A 15,025-nucleotide genomic window follows, 5' to 3' on the forward strand; every position below is an offset into this window, starting at 1 on the left:
AGGAGGAGCTGACCCAGATTGTGGGTTCCACAAGAGGGGAAGATCACTGAGGTGAACAAAGCCGCCAATAAGCCGCAGACCGCCAAGGTAGAGGAGGAACTTTGTCACATTTGTAATATCTGTAATCTTTCCCTTCTCACTGCTTACCACTTTTTTTAGATCATTTATGAATATATTGAACAGTGCTGGCCCCAGTACAGATCCTCGGGGACCCTGCTATCTACCTCTCTCCACTGTGAAAATTGACAATTTATTCCTTCTCTTTTTTTCCTGTCTTTTGACCAGTTACTGATCCATGAAAGGACCTTCCCTCTTATCCCATGAATGCTTATTTTGCTTAAGAGCCTTGGCTGAGGAACCTTGCCAAAGGTTTTCTGGCAGTCGAAGTACATTACGCCCACTGGACCACCCTCGTTCACATGCTTCTTGACCCCTCAGAGAATTCTAATCGGTTAGTGAGGCATGATTTCCCTTTACAAAAGCCGTGTTGGCTTCCCCAACATATCGTGTTCATCTGTGTGTCTGATGATTCTATAATGTGTGTGTGAGATGTTGGTCCAGTAAAAGATATTACCTAGCCACCCTTTTTTCTCTAATATCCTGGGACTGACATGGCTACAACGACATTGCTTACATCTGATATTTCTGTTTTTTTCGATAGTTTCAACCAATTTACCTGGTGCTGACATTAGGCTTACTACCTGTAATTGCCGGGATCGCTGCTGGAGACGTTTATAAAATTTGGCATTGCATTTGCTACCCTCCAGTCATCTGGTACAGAGGCTCATTTAAGGGCTAGGTTATATATCATAGTTAGAAGTTCTAAAATTTCATATCTGAGTTCCTTCAGAACTCTTGGATGAATACCATCTGGTCTGGTTTATGTATTGATTTGTTCCAAAACCTCCTCTCTTAACACCTCAGTCTGGAACAGTTCCTCAGATATGTCATTAAAATGAATGGCTCAAGTGTAGGAATCTCCCTCACAACCTCTGCCGTGAAGACAGCTTCTCTGTAATTCTCTTATCTTCCTTGAATGCTCCTTTATCATGTTGATTGCCCCAATCATTGGTTGGCAGGCTTCTTGCTTCTGTTGTACTTAAAAAAAATGCTGTTAGTTTTTGTGTCTTTAGCTAGTAGCTCTTCATATTTTTTCTTGGCCTGCTTTATTATACTTTTACACATGACTTGCCAGAGTTTATTGTCCTTTCCATCTTCCTCAGTAAGTTTTGACTTCCAATTTTTAAAGATTCCTTTTTGCCTCTAATCACTTCTTTTACTCTGCTGTTTTAGCCATGGTGTTGGTTTTGTGTGTGTGTATACATTTAGTTTGAGCCTGTTATGTTTTTGACTAATCTCCATTCACTTTGCAGGGATTTTACCCTTGTGACTGTTCCTTTTAATTTACATTTAACTAGCTTCCTCATTTTTTTGTGTAGTTGCCCTTTTTGAAATTAATTCTACTGTGGTGGAATTCGTTGGCGTTTTCCCCCCTACGAGGATATGAAATTTAATTACATTATGGTCACTGTTTCCAAGGGCTGATTCTCTTCTCACTCATGCATTAACATTACAGATCTGCTATTGATAATTAGTACTAAATTTAGTACTAAATTTCTCTTGTCTACCCACCTCTGTTTGACCTTCACCTTTCTACCTCTTCCAAAACACTCCAAGAAAATATTCACTTCAAACTTCCTATCTGTTCATTCAAACACATATAATCTGTTTCACAGTGGCACCATTCAAGGGTAAGGCACTGAAATCAGCAAAACAACGAGGAGTCCTTGTGGCACTGTCGTGAGGCGGTGGGATACTCCATAGCCCCGCCGAGGGATGGAGCTCCCCTAACACCCACGTGGGCGGAGTCACTGGGTCCTGTGCCTACCCCGTGCTCATTACCCTGAGGAGGACTGGCCGAGCTTACCCCGCGCTTGTTACCCCGAGGAGGACTGGCCGAGACTATCCCACTTCAACCTCCACGAGGAGGAGCCGAGCCTGCCTCTTGCCCGCTACCCCGAGGAGGAGCCGAGCCTGCCTCTTGCCCGCTAACCCGAGGAGGAGCCGTGTCTGCCTCTTGCCCGCTACCCCGAGGAGGAGCCGAGCCTACCATCTGCTACTTACCCAGAGGAACCGAGCCTGCCTCTTGCCCGCTAACCCGAGGAGGAGCCGTGTCTGCCTCTTGCCCGCTACCCCGAGGAGGAGCCGAGCCTACCATCTGCTACTTACCCAGAGGAACCGATGGTGTTTGAGACCGCTGGTGACGCTACCACGACTCAGGTACCCTATGAAGGGGAGTGTGGAAGTAGCCTGGGGGCAGCCGACTCCAGTCTGGCTGCAACACTGCCAAAGCCTATGTCAGTGTGTTGCGGACAGGATCCCCACTGACAACAGCGAGTTTCTGCCTCTGCTAGGGCCCCGGGCTGGGACGCAGTGGAGAGGGAGGGCCTGCATCCCCCCTGTCACCCACTTCTTGGGTGGCATACTCCCCCTTTTCCCTGGCCTGGAGAGCCTAGGACCTCCTGCTATGTGAACTATTGACTCAGCCTCTGTTTAAAGGCCTGAGTCCTTGACTATTTGCTTGCTGTCCCACCCTGACCTAGGACCTAGGCTGCTATTTGAACTAGTGACTCAGCCCCTGCTGAAAGGCCTGAGTGCCTGACTGTTTGCTTGCTGCCCCATCCTGACCTAGGGCCTGGGCTGCAATTTGAACTGCTGACTCAGCCCCTGCCTAAGTGCCTGAGTTGCTGACTGGTTGTTTGCGGCCCCACCCTGACCTAGGGCCTGGGCCACCATTTGACTATTGACTCAGCCCCCGCTCCAAGGGCCTGAGCCCCAATCCGAGGGTACATTACTTCCCATGACTGCAGGGTCGACGGCCGGCAAACTAGAGTGAGGCGGTGGGATACCCCGCAGCCCCCAGAGGGACGAACTGCGGCAAAGCCGCACCACATGTGGTACCAGAAGTGGGGACTCTGCCCAGAATTTGGGCACGAGCCCTTGACGCCTGTGAGAAAGGGTCTGGGGGAGAGCGATCCCCACAGGAGACATGGATTTCACCAAGCTCTTCACATGCCTGACGGAGAGCCAGGAGCGACAGCAGGCGGCCCAGCTGCAGCAGCAGGCCACCCAGTTCCAACAGCAACAACAGCTTGTCGAGCAGCTGGGAGCACAGCAGCAGCAGCTGATCCAGAACCTGATGGTACAGAACCAAGAGTTCCAGAGACAATGTTTGCAGCAGCTAGTGACGGTACTGCCCCGGCTCACAGAGCTCCAGCCGGGAGGCACGGACAGGGTTCCTCGACTAACCCCACCCATAAGACTGACCAAGATGGGCCCGCTGGATGACCCTGAAGCCTTTTTGGTGACTTTCAAAAGGGTGGTACATGTTTCCAGGTGGGCCCCCAACCAGTGGGCCACCCTCCTGGCCCCATACTTGACGGGGAAGGCTCAAGCTGTGTACCGGGGGTTATCCATGGAGCATGTATGGGACTATACCTGGGTGAAGGCGGCGATCTTAGATGCCTTAGACGTCAGTCCAGAAACCTTCCAGCAGCGGTTCTGGGGACTGTCCTACAACGTGGGCACTCGACCCCGATTGGTGGCTCAGGAGCTGAGAGACCTGTGTAAGCGGTGGCTACAGCCCGACACATTGAACCCAGAAGAGCTCACTGAGCAAATCATCTTGGAGCAGTTCCTCCACATCCTCCCATCGCAGGGAAGGGCTTGGGTCCTCTGTCACCAGCCCCCAACGATAGCAGCCACCATCACCCTCATGAAGAACCTCCTTGCAGCGGCAACCCTGTTGGGCTGGTTACGCGCAGTCACTCTCCAGGGCTCGAGCTCCCCAGCCCTGAAAGACAGGTGAGCCCCTGGGTCGAACCCCGGCACCCCCACGGAGTCAGGAGCCCCGGTTTAGACGTCCCGAGGGTCCCTATCAGCAAACTCCTTCGGATCCCGAGACTGGGACTGGCCGCGCCCCACGGAGTCCCCCTACGAGCCAGAAGGGCGGTTTGACCTGCCCCAGACGATCCGAAATCAGGTCCTGTTTCTCCTGTGGGAAGCAGGGGCACCTCCAACGGGACTGCACTGAAATGGACTGCAGCTTTGGGCATGTCTGCACTGGAGAAAACTGTGCCTGATCGCCGCAGGCTGCCAAAGTCTCCGTGCCCGTAGTTGTTGGGAACTGCCAGACACAGGCCCTGGTTGACTCCGGCTGTGGTCAGATGCTAGGCTGCCAAAGCCTAGGCTTTCGGAAGACCCTCAGCTGGGAACCATCCAGTTGCAATGCATACATGGTGACATTCGACCTTACGCCAGTGCCCGAGTCCCACTTACCGTAGATGGAGTCACCCGAACCATGGTGGTCGGCCTGGACCCACGACTTGCCTACCCTGTGATCTTGGGGTGGGACTAGCTGGAGTTCCTGGCCATCCTAGGGTCGCATGTGCAGGAAAGCCCCAAAGTCACCCCGGCCTTGGAAGGGGACTGCCGCGAGGGCCCCGCAGAGGAGGCCGAAGAGGCGGGACCTGGGAGCCAGGAAGATGCGTCAGAAGACCCCCCACTAACGTCTACAGATGTCCCCGAAATTGACACAGACTTCTGCCGGGACCAGAGGGGGGACTCCACCCTTGGTCAGGCGTATGAGCAGCTGGTGGCGGTAGACGGCACTCTGAGTGATCCGGCTTGGGCCAAGGTATGGCTATGACGTGACCGCCTCTATCGGGTGGATCAAGATTCCAGCACCGGGGAAGTCCAGACACAACTGCTGGTGCCTCGGTGCCACCAATGAGCAGTGATGAGGCTTGCTCACGACGTCTCAGCGGCCGGGCACTTGGGCCAGGAAAAGACCCTCGCCCGAATTCTGTCCCAGTTTTTCTGGTCCGGGGTGCACCAGGAGGTGCGGGACTATTGTAGCTTCTTTCCAGAGTGCCAGCTGGCTGCTCCCTCACGGACAGCCCCGGCCCCCCTAATACCCATGCTCATTGTGGAGACACCGTTTGAGCGGGTGGCGATGGATTTGGTGGGACCCCTCCCGAGAAGTTGGGCTGGGTTTCTATAAATCCTGGTCATCGTGGACTATGCTACCCACTTCCCCGAAACTGTCGCGCTCTGGAGCATCACCGCCAGGACCATTTCAGATGAACTGGTCAAGGTCTTTGCCAGTGTGGGCCTGCCCTGGGAGATCTTTACTGACTAGGGTATCAATTTTACCTCTCGGCTTCTGCGGCAGGTGTGCAAACTCCTTGGGATTAAGCAGCTGCGCACCTCCGTGTGCCACCTACAAACCGACGGCCTGGTGGAGCGGTTGAACCACACCCTGAAAGACATGCTGCACAAGTTCTCCCCCGAAGACCTGCGTCGATGGGACCAGTTGATCCCACCGTTGCTCCTGGCTGTCTGTGAAGTACCCCAAGCCTCCACCAAATTCTCCCCCTTCGAGCTATTGTATGGCCGGCATTCGAGGGGACTCCTGGGCCTTATGAGGGAGACCTGGAAGCAGAACCCATCGCCATCTCAGGGCCTTCTGCAGTATGTCCTCCAGCTTCAGGGGTGTCTCACACAAGCTGGAATTCTAGCTTGAGAGAATTTGAAGGCAGCGGAGGAAGCTCAGGCCCAGACATAACCAGGAGGCCTGAGTTCATGTGTTCCAACCCAGCGACTGGGTGCTGCTTCTCTTGCCCTCCAATGAATCAAAACTACTGGCCCAGTGGCAGGGGTCATATGAGGTGATTCGGAAGGTCAGGCTGGTCACCTGTGAGATTAACCAGCCCGACCACCAGATGAAAAGCCAGCGGTACCATATCAATCTCCTGAAACTCTGGCGAGAATGAGAAGGCCTCCTAATTAATTCCTGTCCACCAAAGCCTGAGTTAGGGATCCGGGTTACCCCGATGGAAGATCCCACGACACCTCAGCTCGGAGAATCATTAATTGAGAAGCAACGAAAACAGACCGGATGCCTCCTGCAGGCATTCCATAGGACATTCACCGCCCAGTTGGGCTACACGACCCTCGAGTACCATACCATTCAGATGGAGCCAGGGGTGGTGATCCGAGAGTCAACTAGGCCCTTACCATATCGGATGCGGCAGGTCATCAAGGAGGAAGTCCGGGCAATGCTAGAGCTGGGCGTTATTGACTATTGCAAAGTGAATGGCGCAGCCCCATGTTCCTGGTTCCCAAACTGGACAGCACCCAGCGCTTCTGCATCAATTTCTGCTGTGTCAATTCTATCTCAAAATTTGACACATACCCGATGCCACGGGTAGATGAGCTGCTGGATCGTTTAGGCAAGGCTCGCTTCCTCACGACCCTCAACCTAAGCAAAGGATACTGGCAAATCCCCCTCGACCCTGCGTCGCAGGAAAAGACCGCATTTACTATGACCTCGGGCCTCTACCAGTTCACTCGGATGTCCTTCAGTCTCCATGGTGCCCCTGCAACATTCCAGGGGCTCATGGATCATCTCCTTCGTCCTCATCAAGAGTACGCGGCCGCGTACCTGGACAATGTTGCCATTTATAACGACCATTGCGAGAACCACTTGGAGTGAGTAGCGGTGGTCCTGCGGTCCCTACGAGCCGCAGGATTAACTGCCAATCCAAAGAAGTGCCGGATCGGGTGGCAGGAGACCACCTACCTGGGGTACACTATTGGAAGGGGACAAGTGAGACTCATTATGGGAAAGATCCAAGCCCTAGCGGCATGCCCACCCCTCCATACGAAACTTCAGGTACGCCAATTCCTCGGACTTGCAGGCTACTACCAGAGATTCATCCTCGATTTCACCTCCATTGCAGCCCTTTTAACGGGACTCTTGACTAAAACCAGTCCCCAATGGGTGGAGTGGAACCCAGAGTGTGACCGTGCCTTCTGGGCCCTCAAAGACTGCCTCTGCCACGAACCCGTCCTGTACAGTCCTGACTTTTCCCGAGGGTTTGTCCTCCAAATAGATGCCTCAGAGGTGGGATTAAGAGCGGTCCTGTCCCAGGAGGTGGATGGAGAGAAACGCCCAGTAATATACCTAAGTGGGAAATTATTTCCGAGAGAACAGCACTACTCCATAATAGAGAAGGAGGCCTTGGCGGTAAAGTGGGCCTGTGATGCCCTGAGGTATTGCGTCCTGGGGGCCCCCTTCATACTAGTCACCAACCACGCCACGCTTCGGTGGTTAGCTCAAATGAAAAATAATAATATGCGGCTCATGCGGTGGTATCTGGCACTACAGCCATATGCTTTTACTGTCCGCCATAGGACCGGTAAGGACCATGCCAACGCGGACTTCTTGTCCCACCTGGGAGAACTGGACGAGTCTGACCCCGATGGATGGGAGCCAACCTTGAGGGGGGCGTGTGTAGCGAGGTGGTGGGATACCCCATGGCCCCGCTGAGGGACGAACCATGGTAAAGCCGCACCACAGGCACCTTAGAGACTAGCGGCACTAAGGACAGTTGACAAGAAAGCGTGTTGGAAATGGACGACATCCACCTTGATTGCATTGGCTTAGTTAGGACTACAAAAGTAATTTTCCCTCTCTTGATATTCACCCCTTCTTGTCAACTGTTCAGAATAAGCCACTTCCACCTTAATTGAATGGGCCTCATTAGCACTGACCCTCCACTTAGTAAAGCAACTCCCATCTTTTCATGTGCTGCAATATATAAACTGCTTACTGTATTTTTCACTCTATGCATCTAATGAAGTGGGTTCGAGCCCACGAAAGCTTATGCCCAAATAAATTTGTTAGTCTCTAAGATGCCACAAGGATTCCTCATTTTTGCTGATACAGACTAACGCAGCTACTACTTTGAAACCACTGAAATCACTGTATGTCCTCCAGGAGTTAGTTTGGCCTGATGTTTCTCTCATTGTCATTTCTGTGCATAGTTAAGATAATATGAAAAATAAACAGAGCTCTGATTTTGCCTCCTGTAAGCATCACACATCCCATGATGGGACCTCAGGGACCTTTCCCCAAGGCCTTTTAAAGCACACATTGTATTAATAAGTCTCCTTTTAGCAACCTAGGCAGTCTGCACCAGTGAAGAATCAGGGAGATTATGCGTCTTCCATCCCAGGTATGCTCCATGGACTCTACAGCTGAATAACTTACGTGTTTGTTCCCACAGCCACTCAACGAAAGACACACAAGCACATCTTTCTGATTTTCAGATTGGCTGCCATCAGCTTCTTTACATAGCACCATAAAGCTAGAGAACAGTTGGGGTTTGTGTGGATGTGTGAGATGTGGGTGTGTGATCAGTGACTTACACAGGGGTGTCTGAGTGAGCAAGAAGGGGTCTCTGTGGGACAGTAAGATTTTGAAGTTTATCAATTCACAGATTCCAAGGTCAGAAGGGACCATGGTGATCATCTAGTCTCACCTCTTGTGGAACAAAAGTGTGCATCAACTCTCAGAAATTCACTTCGTTTACACTCACATAAATATGGAATGAGTGAATCCTCATTCTCTTTTTGAGCTTGTGATTTTCTCATTCTGTCCAATGGCTTTATCTTATTTCTGTACAGTTCTAATTCCTGTTAGAACTCCTTCTGTTACTCTTGTTAATTGTCTAGATGCTGCTGCTAATCTATCTGATATGGTATATTTTTTGAACAATCACTGCGTTAATAAAGAGCTTATCTATCTATCTACTTACCTAGATTATTGTCTAAATGCATGTGATAGTCTCTCTGTCTTGCACCTTCTTAAGAAGCAGTTGTTACTGGCCACTGTTGGAGAAAGGATACTGGGTTAGATTGATTAATGGTCTGATCCAGTATGGCAATTCCTCTGTCCCTATATTCCTATCACTGTCTGTCTGTCTTTCTGCCTCTCTCTCTCTGTCATTTCCTCTTTTCCCTCTCTCTCTCTCTCTCTCTCTGTGTCTCTCCCCATTTCTGGCTGTGGTTTTCACATCTCCCTGAAGTATTTGGATGTCCAATTCCCAATTAAAATTCATGGTATTTGGATATCTAAATCTTTTTTGTGGCTTTGAGTACATCTCTAGGCTTTAATACTATGCAGAGCATCACCATAATACCTAGTGATTTAATGAAATTATACAATTAGATAGACAGATTCCAAGCTCATCACCTTTTAGGAAAGGCTGAGCACCAGAGCTGGTTGAAAAAAGTTACATCAAAACATTTTTTAGTGAACAAGAGGAAACATCCCCCTCTCCCGAAATGTTTTCCAAATGTGTCCTTGTTTTTCCAAGCAGCACTAGTCAGCACCTTGCATGACTGGATCATCTAGTCAATATTGCTCTTAAATTAGGTCAAACTTTGCATTTTGGGTGAATATAATGAGGACACTAGCTACTATTATGGCATGTGGGAGTGAGTTCTATTCCATGCTCTGTCTATCTCTCTGTCTATCTGTTTTCAGTGGTGTTATAGTCATGTTGGTCCCAACATATGAGAGAGATGAGTTGGGTGAGGCAATATCTTTTATTGGACCAACTTGTGTTGATGGCAGGTACAAGTTTTCGAGCTTCAGAGAGCTCTTCTTCAAGTGTGGGTAAGAAAAGCAGAGTGTCTGAGCTAAATCCAAGCTAGGACAGATTTTTAGGTGTAAGGAGTTCACACATGCTACAGGAGACCACTTAAAATTGAGTTGGCAATTAAGAATTAGCAGGCAGTAGGATGTGTTACAAATTGTTATAATAAGCCATAAAACCAGTGTTTCTGTGGTGTCCATGTTTTTTTAGTGTCAAGCAGAGTTATGCATTTAAGTTCTCAGGCTCTCCTTTTTAAGGCGTCATGCAGGGTTTTTTTGAGGGTGAGGACTGACAGCTCAGAAATGGAGTGATTGTTTTGTGAAAAGAGTTCACTCTTGGGTTTTATCCTTTATCATTTTTCTGTGTGAGTTCAATCAAAAGCATTGTAATTGTTTGGTTCATCCATATAGTTGTTGTTTGGACATTTGATGCACTGGATGAGGTACACCATATGTTGTGATAGGTATGTATAGGACCCATGAATCTTGAAAGGTGTGTTGTGGGGAATATTGATCATTGTAGCAGTGGGGATAAGTTTTCAGGTTTTGTATCTGTTATTCTGGCAGGGTCTGGTGCTGCTTTAAGTTGGTGTGTCCTGGTCTGTGGCGAACTTGCTTCCTATGATGAGCTTGATGAGGGGGGGAGGGGTTGTTTGAAGGCCAAGACAGCCTAATCCTCAATTGCCCACTTCATTTTAAGTGGTTTCCCAAAACTTGTGTTTACCCCTTATGCTTAACAATCTGTCTCAACTTGTATTTACCTCAGACACTCTGCTTTCCTTCCCCACACCTGAAGAAGAACTCTGTGAAGCTTGAAAGCTTGTAGCTTCCACCAACACAAATTGGTCCGTTAAAAGATGTTACCTCACCTACCTAGTCTCTGTCTGTCTGTCTGTCTGTAATCATATCCGACGAAGTGGGTATTCACCCACGAAAGCTCATGCTCCAAAACGTCTGTTAGCCTATAAGGTGCCACAGGATTCTTTGCTGCTTTTACAGATCCAGACTACTACGGCTACCCCTCTGATACTTGACAATCATATCTTCATCACACATCAAAATGATGTGTGAGGTGTAAAGATATTATAAAGTTAAGCAAATAGATTCCATGAAGTCAGTTTTTAATCTTTTTAAAAGTTTTCTTTCTCTCTTTCTCTGCAGACTGGCTCCAGGAAGGACATGGACAATCAAACTACTGTGAGTGAATTCTTTCTCAAGGGAGTCTCCAGGAATCCGAAGCTGCAGATTTTACACTTTGTGGTCTTTCTGACTATTTACCTAGCTGCTCTTATGGGGAATGTTCTCATCATCACAACCATAAGTCTTGACCACCACCTGCGCACTCCCATGTACTTCTTCCTGAAAAACCTATCCTTCTTGGATATTTGCTTCATTTCAGTCACCATCCCCATGTCCTTCATAAACTCCCTCATGAACAGCTGGGCTATTTCTTTCCCAGGATGTGTAGCACAATGGTTTTTATTTCTTTCATTCATAGAGACAGAGCTTTTGTTCCTCACCATTATGACTTATGACCTTTACATTGCCATCTGCAACCCTCTGAATTATACAGTAATTGTGAACAAGACAGCATGCTGCAAGCTAACATGTGGATCATGGCTGGGTGGTGGTGTCTATTCTACTTTGAACACTGCTAGCACATTTTCACTACCCTTCTTTGGGTCCCTTATCAACCAGTTCTTTTGCGATATTCCCCCATTACTGAAACTGTCTTGCTCCCATCCTAACATCGGTGAGACTGTCCTGATTGCATTTGGTGTATGTGTAGCTTTATGCTGTTTTGCTTTCATAACCATGTCTTATATTAATATTTTCTCTGCTGTGCTAAAAATCCCTTCGGTGGAGGGGCATCACAAAGCTTTCTCCACCTGCCTGCCTCACCTCACAGTTGTCATGTTATTTCTTGGTATTGGAATCTTTTCATACATGATGCCAACTTCTGTTTCTGCATTCAAACCGTACCTGGTGGCTGTGTTTTATTCTGTGGTGCCCCCATTGATTAATCCCATCATCTATAGCTTGAGAAGCCAGGAGATAAAAATGGCTCTTGGAAGAGTTTTAAGGAATAGTCTCCTTCAGAAGAAAGCAATGAACACCCTTTCTGAAGACATCTTATTCTGCCAGTGTGGCCTAGTAGCCAGAACACTGGTATGGGAGTCAGCAAACCTGCGTTCTATCCCTGGCTCTATTGGTGGATGACCCTGTGCCTCTGTTTCCTCACCTTTAAAATGGGAATAATGATACTGACCTTCTCCACAAAGTGTTTTGAGAGCCCTCAGTGAAAAATGCTGCATAAGAGCAAGGTCTTATTATCATCATCCATTCTCCCATTTTCTGTTTCTGTCCTGGCTTTCTTTTAATGTTATGGATAAGACGTCAGAACTCTGTAAACTCCCCAGTGGGAAAAATGTAAAAGAGATGAGACCAAATAATAAACACCACAAAAGGATGGGAAATGGTAAAGCTCTAAACAGCCACCAGCAGAAATGGAGACCATTTCATTGCATAAATGAAATGGTGGTGAATTTGCGCCTAACGCCTATCAGTGTATGAAATGCTTCACCCGATACTTGCAAACTCTGGGGGATGCAGCTTTCATCGGTACGGCTGACTTGTTCTCTGTGCACTGTAGCTTCACATGCAGATAAATGCTTATTCCCAGCTACAGACCTCTTGTGCTGAGTAGGTGAAGACTGTTAAGGAGACACACACACACATGCACTGGGATCTCTAATGCAGCCTCTAATTTTGTCCTTAGTGTTAAAATAAAGGTTAACACTCTGTAAGCAGATGCTCTTTGTGTATAATGTGGACCTACCGGCCTTTATTGTGCCAAATACTTATGTATTTACTCACGTCAATCCACACTGTACTAAGCGTGTAACCTGACCTGAGTAGAACAGTAAAACACCCTGGACCTGTGTAGATCTGTTTATTTAATGGGTCTCTCTTTTTCTAAGTATTCCTGTGCCCCTCATAACCCTCCTCACACACACCCATGTCCCCATAGACTGGCTCACCACACCAGACAAGTTTGTGTCCCTGTTTCCCTATAGCTCTACTCACAACCCCATATTCTTCTATAATATGACTCAGCACCCACATATCTCCCTATAGTCCATATAATCATTCCTCATGTCCACTCACCTGTCAGCTCTCCCTGCCCTTATAGCCTTCTCCATATAGCCCCACTGAACCCCACAGTTCCCTCTGCCTCTCCATAGCCCCATTCCCCCCTATATCCCCACCCCTTTGCACCCATTGTCCCCCATGTTCCTTGCAGTTGTCAATCACCGTTCTCATTCTGGAGCTTCAGGACATCTTTTAGCCACTGAGCGACTTGAACATAAGGACCAAGACCTCAGCGCCAATTCACTATTCTATGGATAAGCAACACTGAGAGTGTAGGACAGGTTTATGTGCTTGAGGTGCACAGTGTGGCTAAGAAGAAGGGCTGCAGCAATCTGAACTGGTTGGAGTTTCTTAAGATCCTCCATTGCTTCATCCACCAACTATTCATATACCCCCCCAACTTCTCCATATATTTGCTTAACTTACTGGCTGAAGATGTGTCTGTCCCCCTCTAGGAGCTGAAACACAGAAAGAAATTTGTGGTTTTACTACAGCTTCCAAACTAGCAGACCTATAGCAATGTTTTCAAAATTGCATATGGGCCAGATTTTCAGTGGTGCCTAAAGAGGCAGATAGGAACCTAGCAGGATTTTAAAAAGTGCCTAATCAAGTTAGGGCCCAGATTTATAAAGGTATTTAGTCATCTAGTCCCTGATTTGAGAAGGTAATTAAGTATTGCTGTTCTCAGCAACTAATTGACGCAAATAGCTTATATTGCCATCAGAAGTATAATTATGGTCACCTGGAATACCACACATGGAGAAAGGGCAGGTCCAGACTTCAGTGCAGTCATGGAAAGAGTCAAATATGGCCACAGATATGGGTGGATGGAATAAGATAAGGGTATAGAAGATCTGAATATTTGTCTGGAACTTGGGTGTGCCAGCTCCCCGAGACAGTGTAGACTGAAGCAGGACCTTCCTTCTGATGTGCTCCACCGACTGATTTCTTCTATCTTTGTTTTCCTTGAGTGTTAGGAGTATGTTAGTATGCCACCAATCCTGATGGTCATTTCGCTATTTGTATGTTTTTATTGTCTGATTACATTAATCTGGCTGTTGAGTAAATCTCTTATCTCTATCTGTGGGTCTTATGAGTACCATACTCAACAATAGTTATCTGTGTAGCCACCTAAGGAAGAACATGTGACAATAAATAAAATTCTAGAGTTACAATAATTGGCCAGGCTACAAAGGTCTGCAGTTTACTGGAGTTCTGTTAATGGTAACACTGGCAATACAGCTGAAGACAATACGCTAGATCCTCAGGTATTGTAAATCATTGAAGTTGGTCCAATAAAAGATATTATCCCACCCACCTAGTCTCTTTAATATCCTGGGACTGACACGAGTACAACAACACTGCAAACAGCCCTCGTTAGTCAGTTTCCAGGATTGTGTCTTCCTCCTGCTTCTCCAACTTCCATCATCATCACCACCCTCACTGGGAGATGGGATAATCCAGTGGTTAGAACAGTAACTTGGGAGACCCTGGATCAGTTCTCTGCTCTGGCACAGAGTTTTTATCCAAGTCACTTATATTGAGATTTTAAAAGATATTTAGGCACCTAAAGAAGTAAATAGTCACCTGATCAGGTTTTCAGAAGAGCCCAAGAAATCAATGGAAGGAGACTAAGTACTTTTGAAAAATCTATTGATTTTAATGGGCGTGAGGTTCATAGATACTTTTGAAAATCTGATTAGGTGCCTATCTACATCTTTAGGTATTTTTACTCTTCTTCTTACTCTTAATCTCTGTGGCCAGATTTACAAAGGTGTTTAGGTTCCTAATGATGCAGAGCAGTGCCTAGTGAAATTTACAAAGATGTCTGTGCAGCTTAGGAACCTAACTCCCATAGAAAGTAAATAACTTTTAAAATCTGCCTTTCTATGTCTCAGTTCCTCATCTGAAATGTGGGGATAACTGTCCTTCTCTACCCCACAGATGTTGTTAGAATAAATACATTAAAATCTGTGAGTTGCGCTAATACTATAATCGTTCTATGGCTGAAGAGAAAAGCTTGAAAATGTGATGCAAAAGCAACCTACCTGTTAAAAAAAATCGGAAGGCAAACAAGAAAAATCAAAATATATTATTATTCTTTCCAAAATCTCATGAATTTTAAGCCAAGCTCATGATTCTTTTGGAGCCTGATCCATGAATTGTAAAGACTTGTGATTGGCAATAATGGTAACTTAGCTACTTCATTACTGTTGTGTTATACGACACTGTGGCGACCCATTTTTAATCCCCTGTAGGATAGGATCTGGAAATGAACCTGAGGGAGTTAGGCACATGAGTCCCGTTGAAACCAGCCATAATTATTAGAATCTATTTGCTATCACAGGTGAGATTTTCAAAAGCACC

At 47.3% G+C, this 15,025-nt stretch overlaps 1 protein-coding gene across 1 annotated transcript; it reads left to right on the top strand.

Annotated features, from left to right (window-relative positions):
* The first annotated feature begins 10,684 nt into the window (after positions 1-10,684).
* Positions 10,685-11,725, top strand: LOC142045944 (olfactory receptor 14A16-like). The gene has a single exon (XM_075060872.1). The coding sequence runs from the start codon at positions 10,685-10,687 to the stop codon at positions 11,723-11,725; it is 1,041 nt and encodes a 346-aa protein (XP_074916973.1).
* The last annotated feature ends 3,300 nt before the right edge of the window (positions 11,726-15,025 follow it).

The sequence above is a fragment of the Chelonoidis abingdonii genome, chromosome 25 (assembly GCF_003597395.2).
Source record: "Chelonoidis abingdonii isolate Lonesome George chromosome 25, CheloAbing_2.0, whole genome shotgun sequence".
NCBI classification, from domain to species: domain Eukaryota; kingdom Metazoa; phylum Chordata; order Testudines; family Testudinidae; genus Chelonoidis; species Chelonoidis abingdonii.

What these genes read in the sequence shown, in the direction of transcription:
- LOC142045944 (XM_075060872.1), top strand. Translation starts at nt 10,685, where the DNA reads ATGGACAATCAAACTACTGTGAGTGAATTCTTTCTCAAGGGAGTCTCC.